This window comes from Ascaphus truei, chromosome 5, assembly GCF_040206685.1.
Source record: "Ascaphus truei isolate aAscTru1 chromosome 5, aAscTru1.hap1, whole genome shotgun sequence".
Classification (NCBI taxonomy): Eukaryota; Metazoa; Chordata; class Amphibia; order Anura; family Ascaphidae; genus Ascaphus; species Ascaphus truei.
Window position 1 is genome coordinate 122,535,320 of NC_134487.1, and position 20,071 is coordinate 122,555,390.

The 20,071-nt window shown below is 42.7% G+C and overlaps 1 protein-coding gene across 14 annotated transcripts in view; it reads left to right on the plus strand.

The window, feature by feature from the left end:
• Positions 1–20,071, plus strand: part of CDK17 (cyclin dependent kinase 17) — a 170,706-nt gene that overhangs the window by 100,439 nt on the left and 50,196 nt on the right. For 12 of the 14 annotated variants that reach the window (XM_075600556.1, XM_075600557.1, XM_075600555.1 and 9 more), the window contains one exon: positions 7,710–7,874. The exons of 1 other annotated variant lie outside the window; for it this stretch is intronic. In XM_075600556.1, coding sequence (XP_075456671.1) covers positions 7,710–7,874 — 165 coding nt within the window. The remainder of the gene's footprint in view (positions 1–7,709; positions 7,875–20,071) is intronic. One more of the 14 variants, XM_075600566.1, reaches the window with a different exon arrangement.

The following is a 20,071-nucleotide window of genomic DNA, read 5'->3' on the forward strand; positions in this document are numbered from 1 at the left end:
CCGTAGTGCTGTATGTCAGTTTAATGCTATAAAAAAATCGTCCGCGAATAAGGATATTTTACTCTCGCAGTTTCCCATTTTTATCCCCTCAAATTCCTTAATATTTGATAGATATATGGACAGCGGTTCCAGGGCCAGTATAAACAGCAGGGGTACAGCAGACACCCCTGGCGGGTCCCTCTATTCAGACAGAACCTGTTTGACATTTGGTTGTTAATCGTAATTGCTGCCGTTGGCTTGTCGTATATGCCCTTAATCATTCGCAAAAGTTTCCTTGAATCCCAAATTTCTCCAGTGTGTGAAACAGATGTTTCCATGCGATCTGGTCAAAAGCCTTTCCGGCATCGAGGCCAAGTATAATTTTATTGTCCCTTACTGTATTGGAGATATGTTTCCTATTATAGTAGTCTATAATTGTCAATACTCTCCTAATATTTACCGTGGAACTCCTATTTGGGACAAAACCAAGTCTGATTTGGTGTTAACGTGTGTATCGGGTTAGATTCGATTTGCCAAAATGTTTGTGAGAAGGTTAAAATCATGGTTAAGTAGTGATATGGGTCTGTATGATCCTGTGTCTTCCAGGTCTCTTCCCTTTTTAGGTAGCACTTTTATGTATGCTGAATTAAATGTATGCGGTAGTGATTCCCCATTCATTACTTTATTAAATATATCTGCCAAGATTGGTGCGGACTCCTGCTTTAAAAAAATTGTAGCATTCTCCCGTCATACCGTCTGGTGAAGGGGCTTTGCCAGTTTTTAGCGTAGATATTACCCCTTATACTTCACTTGTTATGGGGGAGTTTAGGGTGTCCGAATTCTTTTTGTTTAGCGTGGGGAGTTGTGTGTGGGACCAGAAGGCCTCACTGTTCAGCTCACGATACGGTTTCTCTGCGTATAATTTTTTATAGAATTCCTCAAACACTTCCATTATCTCCTTAGTTTTTGTTGACCTGTTCCCTGTGTTCATTTATTTATTTTAATTGCCGTGATTATTGTTAGTATATAGCTCTCTCCCGAAATCGCTGAAAGAAGTTTACGTGCTTTTGTTTCTGTGTTTATGGTATTTAAGTTTGCTTAGGGATGTTGTGAACTCTAATATTTTCTGCATGATCAACTCATGTTCTCACTTTGCTAATAAGAATTAATCTTTATTTCCTTTTGAGGGGTATGTTTTAAAAGTTTTAAATGCCTTTGTGAGTGATGTTGCGGCTGCTAATATTGATTTAATTTGCTTTCTTTTTATTGAAGCTCAGATAGCTTATAATGTTCCCTCCGTTTTGGCGGTTTCCCAGATTAGATTTTCCTGCTCTCGATGCTGTTTGTTATTAGTAGCAAAGTCCTTCCATGCTGTCTGCAAAAATGATTTAAATTGTTTGTTTGCTGCCAGAGCGGCTGGAAATCTGCCTCCGCTCTGGGAGGTAAGTTCTTTATTCCATCCCATCATAAAGAAACACTGGGGCATGATCCGAGATTGTTAGGATTCCCATCTCCGCTCTGCTAACCTGATTTACTAAATTGTTGGAGATCAAAAAGTAGTCCATCCTGGAGAAGGACGTGTGTGGGTGGGAGTAGAAGGTAAAATCCTGCTCTGTGGGATGTAAATGCCTCCAAATATCAGTGGTGTTGAGCGTATGACTGAAATTTAGCAGAACTGTGTTTTTCTGGTATTTGATTCTGTTCTTTTTTTTTTTTTTTTTTTTTTTTAATTTTTTTTTTATATTTACCTTTTCTGTCTATTCTCGTCAAATACCAGATTAAAATCCGCTCCCACAATCGGAGGAACCTGGACTGTAGTTTGGTTTAGTACAGTTATTTTCATCCGTATTTCAGAGAAGAAGCTTGTATCGAGATTATTCAGGGCATATATATTAGCCATGATAACCCTCTTTCCTGCCAGCGTAACGTCCGCTATAACATATCTACCTTTACAGTCGCTGTCCACCTTATTTACACTGTAGTGCAACCCTTTCCTGATTACAGTAGCAACTCTCCTCTTCTTCCCATCGAAGGCGGCCGACCAGCATTCCTGCACCCATTTGCCTTTTTAACTTTTTGTGTTCTGATTCGTCGAAGTGGGTTTCTTGAAGGAACGCCACATCTGCCTTTAAATTTTTTAAATGTTGTAGTATTATGGCTCTTTTTATAGTTGAGTGCACATCTTTCACATTCCATGTGATACATTTAAGGTTACTCATGGTACCAGTGTACTATGTGATTTGGTATCATTATTTTGCGTGCTTTGCGAGTTTTATACTTAAATGTCTGCATGCGCGCCGTCAGCCTCCTTCTTCTGGGTTTTCGTCCTCCATACATTGTCCCATGCTGCCACTTTAAGGTCAGAAATTTTCTGGAGTTCCTCACATTCTTTGGATCACCTGAGTTGTATTGTAGAGATCGCCTGTAACACATCAACATTAATAAACAGTAACAGATAAACAAGCTTGTCAATTTCTTAATTCTTGTGATATACAATCACAAATCCTGATTTGAGCAGAGAGGCGGCGCTCTCTCTGCAGCAGATAACTTGCCAGGTGAGCCCTTTTCAGAGGGCCGATCATCTCGTCGCCGGCTACTCGCCATGTTTGCAAATGTTGCTATCACAGGTATTCGGGGCTTTCTGCATACCATGATAGCAACGCTGTCAAAAATGGCGAATTAAAAACCCTGGCGATTGTTTTTTTTTTTTTTTCTATCAGACTTTACTGCATGAGGCCCTTAGTTGGATGATATTTTTATAAGCATCCATGCATATATATGACCCACCATTTTCCTTCCTAATGTGTGACTATGAATTTTGTCAAGGTCACATCAAATCACCATTGAAACTATTGTGTAGTTAGAAGTATAACATTGTATGGTAAATCTGTTGTATTTTACTTGATATAATACAAAAGATGAGGTTTTTGGTAGTGCGAGTATGACCTTTTTATAATGTCGATTTCACCTACTGTTGAGTATAATCGTGCCTGGTGGTAATTTTTCCCCTCCCTGTATATCTCTAAATATGCTGCCATCATTGGTGAAACAAAACCACAAAAGGAAAGTGTGTATCAATAATTTACATGCATATACAACCGTTTATACTCTTATCCCAAATATACCTGCATATGTAGTAGACTTCAAAATGTAATGGTGCCTGGTTTACCAAACTTTTATTTTTTTTCCCCCATTTGGAAATGAATTTTGCGCACACACACATCATAACCCCACCCTCCCCCCCACACAAATTCCCACCTTATTTGTTACTTGACACCTGACCCTCGGGCCCTGCATTTGTTGCTCTGTTTGGTGGGAGCTCCTGACCGTTATGTATTGTAATGTACTGTATAATGTTTCTTATCTCTCGGGCAGTCTTTGATATTTGCAAAGCTATTAAACATTCCTTGACCGTGCCAGTGACCTTAACCAGAGACAGCATATCCCTTTATCGCAGCTCTACTATATAGAAAGGCGCACATAATGCCAAACCCTTTCAGGGACATAGTGATGAGTTCAGTGGTTTTGGGTGTCTCTATAGTGGTAACATAATCCCACACACAGCACGATCATTTAAGATGTGCAGATCTAGCATTGCTAATAAATCTAACCTCCTTAGGGCTTTTGTGTCTTTGTGCGAGTAGCTGAGTCTTGCGCTTGCTCATCATGTGTTGCAACATGTAGCAGGTGAATGAAGCAAGACGACGTGTATGGAGGTGAGAGGAGATTTGTCTGCACATTTGCCAGAATGTTTGGAGGCACAATATAGAAACTAAACGGTTATGTTACTATTAGGAGTATCAATAGAAGTATTGAACTTCCTGCCGCTGGCCTCCACAACGCATCGCTCCTTACTAGTGTTGGACCGGGTAATGTTTTATTAAAAGAACGGGTACCCGGCCAAAAAAAATTGTTCTACCCGGCCGGGAACTCGGTTTGCACTTAACTGTAGAGTGGAGGAAGACCGCTGCGACATCCTATGAAGAGCAGCAGAGCTCCTGTGGCGGTGCAGCATCCAAAGTGTCTTCAGCCGGCGTGGGAGCTGCAGGAATACATTACACCGCACAGCAGCAGGTAAGCCGTGTGAGCCTGGGAACCATGTGACCGGAGCAGGAGCGTTCCTATTGGACATACAGCTGTCCAATAGGAACGCTTCTGCTCCGGTCACATGGTTTTCCGGCTCAAACTGCTTACCTGCTGCTGTGCTGTGTACTGGATTCCTGCAGCTCCCACGCCGGCTGAAGACACTTCTGATGCTGCCGCTGCCCCCGGACCTCATCTATGAAGAGATGTCTTCCGTCGCTGGCTTCAGGTAAGTGATGTGATTATTTTCAGCTATCCTGACATTACCCGGCACTGGGTGTACCCAACGCTGGGCCCACTTCTCAGTTGCCGGGTCCGGGTAATGTCCGGGTAGTTGAAAATGTACCGGGTAATTCCGCGTACTCGGTACACCACTACTCGTTACCTTATAAAAGATGAAGCAATGTCATTTACAGAGTATATACCATATACTAATAGTATCTCACAAAAAGGCCTATGCAGAGAGCAGCGCTAGAATAAATTGGAGAGTTTAAGAAAAAGTAGCTTTAATGGAGAGTTTTATTCTCCATATGCAGAAATGGGCGAAATCCGCTATTTTTAGCATTACTGCATGTGGAGAATTGTAAATGAGGAGATGCGCGCAGCTGAAAGGGAGAAAAAAAATTGCGCTTTTTTTTTTTTTTTTTTTTCCTATAGCCGGCGAGCTCCTGCTTCTTGCCAACTTTAGTTGACGGAGAAAATTGACGAAAATCGCGCCAAAAACAGCCGCTAGATGGCGAGCGCGCCTTTCTGAATTTGGATATTTTTCAGACTGGCGAGATGTAGTTTCTCGCCAGCCGCGCGGCGAGATTTTCAATTAGAAAAAAAAATGGCGCTTTTTTCCTAACTCGCCATTTTCAGCTGTTTTTTGCGTGATTTTTGCCGGAAAATGGCGAGATTGTTAATAGCGCTGCTCTCTGCATGAGGCCCAAAGTCCACTATAGACTGTTGTAAAGCTGAATTCCCCATTCTAGTGAAGTTTTCAGATACATGCAAATGAATGTGACTTGTCTACATTACACAAGATAATGTAAATGTCATGTTGGTCAACATTTTAGAGCTACATGTTTTAACGTGTGTGTGTGTGTGTGTGTGTGTGTGTGTGTGTGTGTGTGTGTGTGTGTGTGTGTGTGTGTGTGTGTGTGTACCGACTGACGTTCATATTGATAAGTTCTCAGAATATGTATTTCTTCCTTATAAATGTTAGTCCATTAATTATTTACATTTATTTACTTGTACTCGGACACAACCCAGAAACTTGCATTTACAATGCATCTGATCTCAGACACACCATTAGAGAGGGTTGGGGTTCCTTATAATGCATCTGATCTCAGACGTGCCGTTAGGGCGGGTTGGTGTTACCCAGAATTTCACAATACAATTATAGGGTTCCTTAACCAAAAAAGGTTAAATACTGCCTTATAGAATTCTTTTGATTTCAGAAAAGTTTCGTTCTAAAAAGTATTTCCAGAAGTGCCAGGAAAATGGGAGCTGAATATCTCCTAAACTAGGGAGCTCCTGGTAATATAACAATTTGGTGAGCGTGCTGCAGGGGCACCTCACCACCCAGTAATAAAACAAGAACATATCCCTTCAACAGAAGGAAACGCTGCTTTGAACATTCTATATTAAAAGTGATCTCTTCTAATACTCAAACATATACATCACACTTCCTTTTTTTTTGTTCAACTCCTTAGAAAATAAATAGATCTGATGTATATGTATATATTTACTAGAGAGCAAAAAATAATTTAAGATGCAAAGAAATGGCAGCCCAAAACCCAAACGTATAAGCACCTTGTTTTGTAGTAAAGCACGAATGCCAGTGGTACATGAACTATTTAGTTGCGACTTTCCATTATTTTCCCCCCTTACACTTTTCTGCAAAATGCTTCACAATGCAAAGTTATTTGTACAGTAGAGGCTTGTTCCCAGTTATTTTGTTGTTTTCTGGTGCCCATTGTTTTGTGTGGAGAGGCTGGGTCGTGTGTGTGTGTGGGTGTTGAGGGGGAGGGTGTGTGTGTGTGTGTGTGTGTGGGGGGTGTTAGTATGCAACTTGCGCAAGTATTTTATTTAAGCAATGCGTAGGTTTTACAGGGGGAGAGGGCTCTTGTCCATTACCTGACTGGTGTTGATTTTTTTTCGAGAACAAATGCATTGCTGCCCGATGTTGCATTGCAGCAGTAAATTAGTGTGTATGTCTCGATCCGTATTCGGACGGTGCAAATGTTCTTTGCAGGTACCTACTAATTTAAACTTGCATTTCAGCTATAGCTTATGTTGTGCATGTGCATCAGCAGCCCCTTCTCCCCGGCGCTTGGTTTGCTTTACATTTCATGCCCTGTCATCAAACTGCGGTTATTTGCAAAGTGAAACCTGTTTTAGGCAGGATCCCTGACCTTTACAATTATTTCAACCACCGTGGGTGTGTGTAACGAAAGGTATTTGTGACGGTTTATATTTGTTTTCGAGCATCTTGGCGTGGACGTACTATTAAAAATAAGTATTTCATGAAAATGTAACCCACTTTACTCTAATTACTAATTGGCACCTTTTTTATTAAATTACTATACTATCTTTCTAAACCCACCTAGGTTTACTCACTAGGGGTCATTTAACAAAAAATCTCAAAAAACAAAAAATCTCCTGGCAGCAAAACTGGAGCAAAACCAGTGCACAAAATATGCCCCAGATTTAACAGGATCTTGTTTCTGTGCTAAATCTGGTGCTGCCAGTTTTTCTTCATTTATGCCACCAATATGCAACCAGTAGACTGATTGATAAATAGACCCCATATCTCTTAGCACGTCTCCCTAACCTGCATGTTAATGAATTGTGCACACAAAATATTGATTTATACCTTCTCCAAATCGATGCTATTTTTTTTTTCTTGTACAGACTGATTATTGACATTACACAGCCCTTAAATTGCCCCACCACTGGTGTAGCTTCTGGTGTAAGAGATTGTAATTCTGTACCACACGTCTGAATTTCTACACCCCCTTTGTTACTGATCTCTTGTTTTGAGCTGGGTACTGGGATGCTTGTGTAGCAATGGGATTTCAAAGAGGAGAGAATCAAGGATTTGCACTTACTATTGTATTGTGTATCCTTAAACCACGCAAGCACTATTCTATTCATTTTCTTTGTGCTTTTGTTAAAGCAAAATGTAAGCATAAGGATTCGGTCTCAAGATCTTTGACAGATTGTTTCAAGATCTCTTCTTGGCAATCAGTTTTCAGTATTGGCACGCACCTGGCTTACTATATAATCTTGGTTTTCTGAATACAAAAAGAAGCAAAGAAAATATCAAAGGTTCAGTAATTCAAAAACGCATCAAATTTTTTTTTTTCATTTGTTGACCTGGCTTCTTGTTCATCCCAGCACTGACGTATCTCCAAATACTGTAGTTGTTCCCACTTACACATTACTGTACAATAAAATTTAAGGAAGAGCTGTAGAACATTTTTTTACTGCAGCAATTATAGATAGTTGGTGTTCATAATGTTTGTGTGTTCACGTTTGATAAAGGTGGCCTGTATAGTAATTTTCTTTTTAATTCTTTCTTTTCCCCTTGGGTCTTTACCTATCTTCCACAATCTTTCATTTTCTCATGGGATGAAACTGTTGGCCTTTGGGATTGGTAGAACCTATTGTGAAGAATGGCAGGCCTCCAACGTCTCACAGTATGCACTCCTTCCTCCATCAATACACAGGATCCTTCAAGAAGCCCCCGCTAAGAAGACCGCACAGTGTTATTGGTGGAAGCCTCGGCTCCTTCATGGCAATGCCCAGGAATGGGAGCAGACTAGGTAATTTTTATTTTTTTCTGAGCAGCTGAAGGCACAAATAACATTATTACACTGCTACATGTATGGATCTGTAGTTGTCCTAATCCGAATATTGTGGTACCTGTTAGAAAAAGTCACTAACCTCTGAGTCTGTGGCATGTATACACAGTAGGAAAGGGGAGACCATTAAAAAAAAAAAAAAATATTCACAATACATCTCATCCTTCCAAAACTTTTTAGGTCATGACTGTTTCAAGTAGATTTGATTTTGGGACTTAAGACCCAAAGTTTGGTAGAACTGTATAGGTTCTATAGCAATATGGGGTTAATTCTGTCTCTCTTCTGTACCCAAATACTTGCCATTCGCTGGGAATTGTGCATGGCTTCAACTTTCTGTACTCTAGTGCATACATTTACATGAAGATCACATCATTATCAGTCTGGATTTCATGCTTTATCGCTATAGTTATCAGATCAGTATTACATGCCTAAGTTATTTGATGAACAATACTTGCAGTTTGCATACTAAATGTATTGCCACTGACTCGGCAAAGAAACATTAAAATGTGCCATGTCTTAATTTTGCATTGAATCATTTCACAAGCTTATATATATATATTTTTTTAAAGATTCCTGAAAGAACCAAGGACGATTTGCAAGTCATCCTATTATTTTTGGCATGAAGTTTACCACCATTGCTTATTGTTTACCTGCGAATATGACTGCCAAACCAGTAAATGCAAATCGCAGAGATCACAAACTTACCTGCATTATTGCAATATGAGGGGTGGGTGGGGGGGGGGTGGGAGGAGGATTACCTATGATTTATCAATCTAAAGATAAATATTCCAATCACAATTGTTAACAATGCATCTGATTTGTGGCAGAAACTGGCATGAGCATAAACCTGTAAATGTCAAATGGGTTAATGTCTTACAGGACAATGTGCTAGTTTAGCTTGGTGGGCTGACTGGTGCTTGTCTGCAGTCCATTTCTGCGATTGTGATATGCTGAATGTTGTACACACTTGGTGCTTTCCTTATTGCTATGGCTGAGAAGTTATTGCAAAAGAGTATGTAAATAAGGTCACTGGAAGAAAATTGTTTATGGAGATGCCAATTATAACAGAGGTACTGCCAGCCAACAGGACTATAAGAGATAGGTGTTTAGATGTTGCATAATCTATTCTTTTTGAGTCTGTGTAGAGTAATGCAGTCTGTTGGCAGTGTACTGGTTTGCTACTGTATTTACTCTAGAATCACATGTCCATGTTCTTGTGAGAGAAGAATTGAAAATCACTTTCCTGTTAGGAGACTGCTATTTTGCCAGACTAAGCATAGATTGTAAAATCTAACACCAATGCTAAGAATACTTAACTTTTGCTCCCCAATCTTATTGTAACATGACAGTGTAAAAAGCCTAAATGCTTGGGAGTCAAAATGAGACACCTGTGTTCCAGGTATACTGTACATGTAATTTGCGGAGTGCACATACCAAAAGCCATAGTACGTTTCCAAACGTCTAACTTGTTAATAATGTTCCACTAACAGTTTTTATAATGTATATTGTATTCAACCGATTTGTTTAATATAAAGGATTTGACACAGTACAGAGATTATGGTTTATGTTTTAACTATCCACAAAATTGTTGCCCAATTACCTTTTATTGTTCAAAAGTATTTAAAAATAGCTGGGTATATGAAAAGACAAATCTATGCAGCAACTTTGAGCTGTATCTATATATCTATATATATATATATATAGATATATAGATATATATATATATTTCTTAAACAGTTGTATGCGTGTCTGTTTCTCCTGTGTCTCCCTGTGTCTAGGGGCAATCACATTGGACCTTTGGCCCGTCACTCCGCCTCAGGCCAATGAGATGGCTCCCTTGGCCCGCCCGCCCCCGCACACCTCTCATTGGCCGGTGTGGTCTAACAGTGACACACACACACCGCCACCTCCTCCCGCCCAGGTAAGTACTAAACCGCCGCCTCCCCTCCCAGCGCACACCCCTCCCGCTGCCTCACACTACTGTGCCTCCCGCTGCCTCAAACCCCTGTGTCTCCCCTCCGAGCGCACACCTCTGCCGCCGGGGCCTCCAGTTCCTGTGCCTCCCCTCCCAGCGCAAAACCCCTGTGCCTCCCATTGCCTCCAACCCCTGCGCCTCTGCCCCTCCTTCCGGCATTGCCTCCAAGCTCACACCCCGGCCGCTAGAGTCAGCGGGGGAGCGGCCGCACGGGACAAAGCGGGGGAGCGGACAGCTGGGCGGGGGAGCGGACAGCCGGGTGGGGGAGCGGCCACGACAATTTCAAACACGCCTCCCGCCTCAGATCCACGTGGAAGCAGGCGGACGGGTGAGGGAGCGGCCGACGCATGCACGCGACGCCGTCTGCACATGTCCACAACGGAAGGTTTCGGGGGGGAGGGACCGACGACCGGCAGATAGTGGGGGAAGGGGGAGCAAGCGGCCACATGATACATTGTCACTTACCTCCCCCCCCTTCACCTCCCGCACCCCGCCTCACCTCCCCCCCCCACCGCACCCCTCCTCACTTACCCCCCCACCGCACCCCCCCTCACTTACCCCCTCACCGCACCCCCCCTCACTTGCACCCCCCCTCACTTCCCCACCCTCCCCTCCCTCACTTCCCCCCCTCACCTCCCCCCCCTTACCTCCCCACCCCTTCCCCCCCTCACCCCTTCCTCCCCTCACCCCCCCCTCCACCTCCCCTCACCTCCCCTCACCCCCCCTCCACCTCCCCTCACCCCCCCTCCACCTCTCCTCGCCCCCCTCCACCTCTCCTCGCCCCCCTCCACCTCTCCTCGCCCCCTCCACCTCTCCTCGCCACCTCCACCTCTCCTCGCCCCCCTCCACCTCTCCTCGCCCCCCTCCACCTCTCCTCGCCCCCCTCCACCTCTCCTCGCCCCCCTCCACCTCTCCTCACCCCCCCTCCACCTCTCCTCAACCCCCCTCCACCTCACGTCAACCCCCCTCCACCTCACGTCTCCCCCCTCCCCCCCTCTATCTCCCCTTCCCCCTCCTTCCCCTCCTCCCCCCCTTCCCTTCACCTCCCCCCCTTCCCCCCCTTCCTCTCCCGCCCCCCCACCTCCCCCCTTCCTCCACCTCCTGTCACCCCCCCTCTACCTTCTGTCACCCCCCCTCTACCTTCTGTCACCCCCCCTCTACCTTCTGTCACCCCCCTCTACCTTTTGTCACCCCCCCTCCACCTCATGTCACCCCCCCTGTCACCCTCCTCCACCTCCTGTCACCCCCCCTTCACCTCCACCCCCTTCACCTCACCCCCCCTTCACCTCACCCCCCCTTCACCTCACCCCCCTTCACCTCCCTCCCCCCCTTCACCTCCCCACTCCCTTACCTCCCCCCCCCTTCACCTCTCCTCCCCCCCCTTCACCTCTCCTCCCCCCCCACCTCCCCTCACCACCACACCACCTCCCCTCCCCCCCCCTTCACCTCCCCTCACCACCACCCCCCTGCACCGCCTTTCGGCCGCCCTCCCGCCTCTGCCTTTTGCCCGCCCACCGCTCACACCCCTGCGCCACACAGCCGCCGCACGCACTGAACAGACACCCGCCACACTCCCGCCGCCACTCACCCACCCCACACACTCGACACACACCTGCCGCCTCCCGCCCCTACGCACCAACATCACTGACCAGCTGTCGCCCGCAATCGCCACACCCTAGCAGGACCCCCACCCACAGCCAGCACTCACTACCCACGCGCCACCCGTACTGAACACCCACCCGCCGCCTCACACACGCTCACACCCTAGCAGGACACACGCCTCACATTTTTACATCACTTATGTCACCAAAATATACATTGTACTTTGGTGTGTTTACAATAAACCATTTTTATACAACATCCTATTACATTTTCTTCCATCTTTCTTTTCAACATTATTATCCAACCTTTCCAACAAATACTCAACTTATTGTTCCACGATTTATAAATAATACTACCTATTACGTATTTACATCCCGGGCAACGCCAGGTATATCAGCTAGTTTTCTATAAATTCAAGATGATGCTGGCTACCTGCTCTGTAAAATGTAATGATTGCTGACTACTATGAGCTATTATTAAATATATATATATATATATATATATAATCAGTAAAACTGCTGTATGAGCATCTTAACACTTAAACAAAAAAAACTGACGTGCTGGAAGTCCCAAGTTTAGGAAATGTGGCCTATGCTTCTGATTTGCCTGTATGTACTATTACAATATTATTGCTAAACTGCGGCAGGCATTTCTCTGCTCAGAACATCTATATACTGCTAGATCACTTTGCATAATCCTTGGAATCGACATTCAGCTCTGCAATTCTCTTCAGTACTCAAGGTATAAACAGGATTGTGGTATATGATACTGTATATCTGGCGGAGTATGTGCATTTCAAGTTGAATGTCTCAATCCCTCCTTGTGTGAGACTCGGGCGTGTTACGTGTAAGATTCTGATGCCGAGCTCGGCGTAGATCTGGTCACAGCTTCTGGAGCGGTGTGCTTGGTTCCTTCCTAATTGTAACATCTCATTACTGCCTGCCATTCCGAGCAAGCACTAACAGCGGGGTCATTGTCCTAAATGAATGCCAGATCACCGGGCTTGTAAAGATCACAACTTCAGGTGCATTTTATGAAACATTAGGAATAACTTATTTCTCAAATATTTTCTCTGGCAAAGACTGGATATATTCATATTACATTTATTAGCATGGGATTTTGTTTTGGGATTTGCAGTTACGCTTTAGGTGCTCGAGTCGGTAAGTTGGCGCAAGTTATTAACTTTTCAGTTTAGTACTGATTCCTTTTCTAATGTTGCTGGAACCATCGTTCGTTCATGTATAACACATGGAAAGTACGTACGGGCATACCCCGCATTAACGTACGCAATGGGACAGCAGCATGTATGTAAAGCGAAAATGTACTTAAACTGAAGCACTACCTGTTTTTCACTTATTGCATGTACTGTACTGCAATAGTCATATAGGTGCATAACTGATGTAAATAACACATGTGTAACAGGCTCTATAGTCTCCCCGCTTGCGCACAGCTGTGGTACAGGTAGGGAGCCGGTATTGCTGTTCAGGAAGTGCTGAAAGGCGCATGCGCGAGCTGCCGTTTGCTTATTGGGCGATATGTCCTTACTCGTGAGTGTCCTTAAACCGGGGTATGCCTGTAGTGATTAAAGAAGCACTGTCATTTGCAAGATAATGTTTGTATACATGAAACACAATTGTGGTCCAGGCCATATCACGACAAGACATTCAATATAGATTGTAAAAACCCACCAAGGCTTTTGCTTACCATGTAAAGGTTTAGATAAGGAGAGAGAGAACCCAATATAGCACTCAGGTTCACACTCTGGAGAATTGTGATTGATTTAAAACATAATCTTTATTAGTAGAAACGTGTATAAAATATGGATGATAGAACAACGTACTGGAGGTAGGTTGATCCTAATAAATGATAGCCATATTGGCTCCGGATCAGACTATTTATGTGTACCAGACAATTTTAATAAACCACTGGTAACAGAACAGCACAGAAATCCTGGTGTGGACCTGTGTAATAAGTGAATACTTTGGGTGTGCACTGGTAGGTACTGGGGCTACAGGTTACAAGGGTAGTGGCTGAATAGACCCTGGTATGACATGATAAATGTGACCAGTAGTAACTGATAAACATATAAAACAAATACAATATGTATATCAGTGATGGTAATGTGCAGACAGCTATGCTCCTCTGTGAAAATCAACTCGGTGTTCAGCAAACCGTTTGACAACAATAAAATACACCTTGGAATATGAATAATAAAAGTATATAGGTTGAATGGTATCTCTCCGAGCGATCAAAGGAACCATAACTGATTTAATGAGCCATTCACAGTTTCACTGTACCGGCCGTGTGTACTTACACGTGCATGGCTTAATCTTTGAGACAAGCATATGTCGCTCGGAGAGATACCATTCAACCTATATACTACAGGCATACCCCGGTTTATGGACACTCACTTTAAGTACACTCGCGAGTAAGCACATATCGCCCAATAGGCAAACGGCAGCTCACGCATGCACCTGTCAGCATGTCCTGAACAACAATACCACTTCCCTACCTGTACCGAAGCTGCGCGCAAGCGGGGAGACTATAGAGCCTGTTACAAATGCGTTATTTACATCAGTTATGCACATATGTGACGATTGCAGTACAGTACAGGCATCAATAAGTGGGAAAAAGGTAGTGCTTCACTTTAAGTACATTTTCGCTTTACATACATGCTCTGGTCCCATTGCGTACGTTAATGCGGGGTATGCCTGTATATACTTTTATTATGCATACTCCAAGGTGTATTTTATTGTTGTCAAACGGTTTGCTGAACACCGAGTTGATTTCCTCTTCTGCGCATGTGCCGCACTGTTGCCTGCCTCTGTGGTTGCCAAGTGAGGTCTGAATCATTACTGGCAGACGCTGTTACTCAAAGCAGAGCGGGCGCTCTGACGTCATAGAAGGGCCCACGGGACCACGCCATCACGCTGCCTGACTGATCGGGAAACACAGTGAGGTCTGCAGAGGAACCTGTGTACTACTTGCGAGCAAAGGACAACCACTCCCCAGGATCCACTAAGCGTATTGATGCTATTTACAGGACATTGAGACTGTGGCAGAGTCATCAATTATCTGGCATTTCACCTACCTGTAGGTGGAAAGGAGAGTGAAGCTCTGGTGGTTCCTGGTTGCAGACGCTGGTAACTGCCACTCTGTGGCTCTATGCTTGATTAATCTACCTTGATGTACGCATAACCTTGAAACACCTTATATATAAACATAGTTTATTACATTTTTCACGATGAGTGTTGTGCGCTTTGTTTGGAGAAGAATAGCCTCTTAATTTCTGAGGACATCCAAGAGTATCACTACATTTATAATCAAAATGAACATTTAAAAAGATGAGTTATTGGGTATAATGTAATATACCCAATCGCCCTAATACCTATAATAGAAATATTTGAAGTATATGGCCTGCATCTCTTAAAGTTAAATTATACAATTCAGAATTATGATTTTAATGGAAATAGGAGTGAAACGTGAACTTGTACTATATGCACTGGGATTGCTGTCAAATAAAACCTTTTTGGGGAAAAAAATGATTTCTGTATCAAAATAATACTTAGATGTGACTGTTTAGAGACCTTTTTTAAAGGAGTGAGTTTTTGTTTAAAAAAAAAAAAAAAACAATGCTACAAAATTGAAAGTTGTCTTCTTTAGAAACATGAACACGCAGGAAACACAATACATGAGTGAGAAAATGCGTGTGCGTGTAAACCTAGTTTGGCCGCCATGATGAAGCGGTCTGAAACAGGGCATGTTCCTCACTGCAAATACACTCATGTTTGCTTCTACCTTCCTCATGCGGGATTGTTTCTTCTAAACAGTCTGGCTTGGGTGATGTACATGTATTTATCTATTTAATTATACTTGTGCGCACTAGTATACTTTATTGCATTGATGTAGTTGTGCCTATCGTACTTTTTGGTTGCCACAGCTTTCTAATACACCAGGTGCATAAGCAGCATCACTTATTGTATATCGGCTCTGTTACATGGTCATGTGTGGAGTGCAGCATTGGTGTGTTTAATCAGGGAGCGTTTTGGAACAGTGACACTTTGTTCTGTGTTCTGTTTAATTGCTAGTGTGCAATAACTTTGGCAACGTGGGAGTTAAGCAGAGAGTTAAACAAAGGGCCCATGCGCCCAGTGTTGCTGGCCCCCTGACAGTAGAGGTTACAAGTTTTTCCTAAGTCTATTTTTTCTTAAAACAGCTTTTTTTATCAAATGTATTTCTTTTTAGTTAACGGACACATTTAACAAGTCCCGTGTTCTTCCTGTGACATTTTGTGCTGCCTAAATGCCTGAGCATTTACCATTACTATGGCAACCTTCCATGAAAGTGCTTTCAGTCACTTTAAACTTTAGCGGTACTCTGACAATAATCATATACAAGTACCCTGAAAATAACTTGCCCGTAATTGACGGTGCTTATGTGAAGGAGTTATGCAGAAGACCCTAAGTTAATTCATCATTGTGAGTTCATGAATACCAAAGTCGTAGAAACGAGATGGCGTGCGTCCCAACTTGTAATAAACTATTTCAGTCTAGTGAGTGGTCATTAAAAGTGAAGCGCATGTGATTTAGTAGTTTAGTGTATATGCTTGTTGGGTTTTGTTGGTAAGTTTAAAATGGCGTTGCTGCCAACTAGGTTTTTTGAAAACGAAAAAATATATTGTGTATAATTCTTACTTAGAAATCATCTGATGGGTTTTAAACGATTAACTACTGTAGCAAAACCATTATTTGAGGCAGACGTTTTGTATATCTCCAACTAACTAAATGGTCTATGAACTGGAAAAGTATTGCTGTATTTAAATGCAGCAGCATAAGAAGGGGGTAAGGATTACTGTAAACACCAAGTAGTTTTATTAACCCCGTGATCGGTTTAATGGGCAACAAAAAAAAGATCTGGGCCTTGGCCTGACCTTGTTGGCATATAAGTGGCACTAGACCCACCTAGTCTGGTTATTTTTCTCGGTTGCCGTTCAGTCGTAGATGACTTGAGCCCCCGGCATTCTTATTCCCCTGAGGTTGGATATGGGGAAAGTTTGATGCAAGTCATACAGCAGCTAATCCCAAACATCGATTTAGAGGTAAACCGAAGAAAAGATCTGGCAATTCAATGGTAAAGCAGGAAAGGGTAAGGATCGGTGGTCCATCCGCTCCTTGAAAAAAGGTAAGAACTCACCAGCAAAGAGGTTAAAAGTGCTTCTTTATTAAACTACATAAAAACAAAAAACAAACAGCACAAACTACTCTCCCACGCGTTTCACGCCTACTATGGCGCTTTTTCAAGGAGTCTTTGAAAAGGCGCCATAGTAGGCATGAAACGCGTGGGAGAGTAGTTTGTGCTGTTTGTTTTTTGTTTTTATGTAGTTTAATAAAGAAGCAATTTTAACCTCTTTGCTGGTGAGTTCTTACCTTTTTTCACGGAGCGGATGGACCACCAATCCTTACCCTTTCCTGCTGCCACGTGAGAGGATCAGCGTTCACCACCGGATGCAGATGCAGAGGGAGACGCTTCTGAAGCAGCGTCAGGACTGTAGCTGGAAGGAGGGGGAGCAGAGCGGTGATTTATCGTGAGTAACTTGTACTCTACACCGGGCACAGCCGGGGCTAGGGAGACTGAGTGAGTACCTTTTGTCCCCAATGTGATAGCCCTCTCTTGCTTCACCCGTTACCAAGCAATTGGATTATTACAGTTTTACAACCCACATGTTCCGGTGTCAACTCCACTTACCATTGATTTTGCCTACTTAGGCACTATTGACATACACTCTTGGAGCTCATACACGGTTGTTGTCTCCAATTCAATGGTACAGTAGATCACAACCCTATGAGTGATGTTTCCCAACATGTCTCTAATCTCTGTAATTGCAGGGATTTGTACCGATTGAGAAACACTACCTAACAAAAAGTTTCTGAATAGATGACGCTGCTAAATTGTATGTTTTTCCTTTTTTTCCCCAGACCGGCTCTGCCAACTTAACTCAAGCCTCTGCCATCCCTTCCGGATCATGGCTAGAGTCCTGGGTTCTGAGAAACCTTGTGGCGAGCCTGCTGGTCACAAGACACCTTGCATCCCATTCACTTCACCACTTCCTAGCCATTTAGAAAGTTAATATTTCATTATCGCTGCATTACAATGTCTGAGCACCCAAACTTGAGGGACAGAAGTGCAATAATAAAAACATCTTGATTTTTTTTTTTTTTTTTTAACATATTACCTTTATTTTGTGTTTATTATCCTAAATAAAATGTATTATGTAAAAATTCTCCATTACAATGCAATTTGATCCCATCTGTGCCAGGAAACTCAAAGTACCTTTTTCCCTTGATTGGTATTTAGTTTTCTTCTGGCTCTAGTGGGATAATTAGACAAGCAGTAGGTGTTTAGATTAATAAACGTTCCTCCTTGTCCATTGAAAGTGAAAAAGACAACATTCATAAAAATGATGGTGTCATTGGTTGTGGGTGCAAAAAAAATAAAAAAGTTTATATATGTCCTGCTGTTGGAAAGTAGCTAATGAAAGCCAGGCTATCACTTCTCTTCTAAGGAACTGCAATGGAATATGAACTGAAATAGCAGTAACCGGGGATTTAAAACTTTGTCAGTGCTGCTATTCATGTTTTATAGACATTTACTGCACAAGCCGTACCTACTGATCAGTCTGTTAAAGGTGATCTTAAGCAGTGGTTATCAAACTGTGGTTACATGGACCACTGCTGATCCCAGAAGACCTTAGTAGTAGTCTCCATAACCCTTCATAGTTCACTTCACACAGCTCTACGGCCGTTTTCTGTATTTTTTTATTTTTTTTTACACTACTGGTGGATGACATTTTATATCCAGAATTATTTTTAAATACTATAAAACGATAACTATATTGATTGCTAATACGAACTGGAAGCATAGGGGTCTTCAAGATTATTATTAGTGTTGCTTGCAGTGCTCTGTGTTGAGAAGTTTGAGCACTGCTGTAAATCCCCTATTATCCCGTCATAATTCAGTGGCATTTCACCATGGCTGGTGGGTTGTGTGTAGAGGAAACAAGCTTTAGAACCCAGAGCAAAGAATTAACTTGGATTAAAACTACAACACCCAGTCTTTAAATAAAGAACGGTAGCAGAAAGTGTTTATCCTTTCCTAGTCCATGTTCCAGAACCATTCTTAATAACTTCATAATCACTACATTGCATTTTTTGATCTCCCACAAAAATAGCCTGGCATGGCAACTAAAACTGGAAAAAGGTGAATCGCCCAATCATGTAACATCTTGTTTAAATTATTTATATTAGGCTTTTTTTTGTAGAAATGTAGGCTGAGAAAATTATTAACAAATATCACAAGGAATTTGTTTTGTAATGTTTGCATTGCCTGGCTTATTGCAGACTCAAAACGATTCAGCTAAATGATGACTACTTTCTGAACGGGGACAATTATTTACAATAATGCCCATCATTATTTCCGAGGTGCTCAGTATTTTCTAGAGATGAGTGATAGGGACGTGTTATAAAAAAAGAATATATATTTTTGGACCAACTAATTGCAACTGGACTTTAATTTTGTAGTATTTAATAGTGCCCATCTTTCAATAGCTATGCAGATATTTGAAAAGTGTTTTTTTTGCCCAAATAAATGAATGTGGCATTCCATTATTCATGCGTCATTGGAGTGCACTAGCAGGTCTGGTGAACTCTCGTAATAAGCCACTTGATAGAAATGGGATTGATTTGTGTTTCTGCTCTATTACATGGTGCACACCTGCTCTATTCCCACCTTTAATGTTCTTTACACACCTTGTAGCTGCTGAGTTCAGGGGATAATAGAAGGCTCGGCATTTTGAAGTGCGTGGCTTTAGTTAGCAGCTTGAAGTAATCTTTATGAAGGTGAAATCAATATGGCCTCAACGTTAAAGAGCCACCTCCTGAACTTTGTGTTTCATTTGACGTGAGTAGTAAGTATTTGAAAATGCCATTCCAAAATTAAATTGAGGAGCTGTAAGAGAACAGTGTTTTTTACTGGGTTTTCTTTAATCACTTTATTTAAAACTGTGTACACGTGTGAACAAGTGATCCTTGGATCTGCCTTAAAGTATATATATTTATGGAGCTGAAGGGGAAATGAAAGTATGTCCTTGAAGATGGGTGCGCACACTTTACAGTCCTGTCTGCACTCCCCCATGCCTGCGCACCCCCTCCTTACCTGCTCTCGGGCTCCACACGTCATGACGTCATGTAACGCGTTGCCATTTGACCCCGTAGCGTCATTTGATGCCGCGTTGTCATGGCGACACGTCACCGAAGGGCTGGCTGAGAGCAGCTAACGGAAATTGCAGAGGCCTCACCCGGCACTTAATGTACATGCCCCAGTGTGCGCACTAGAAGATGTTTAGTTGCAATGGCTGCATAGGCGAGCTGTGTTTTTGATGGTGGAGGTGTTGTATTTGCTTTAAATATGCAACCCCATGTAGGTGGCCTTTTGTAAAGAATGTAACAGTCTGGCTTCCATAAACCTAATCTAAATGTGCTAAACTTAACTCATAATGTCCATAAAGTAACTTTAAAAGGCATTA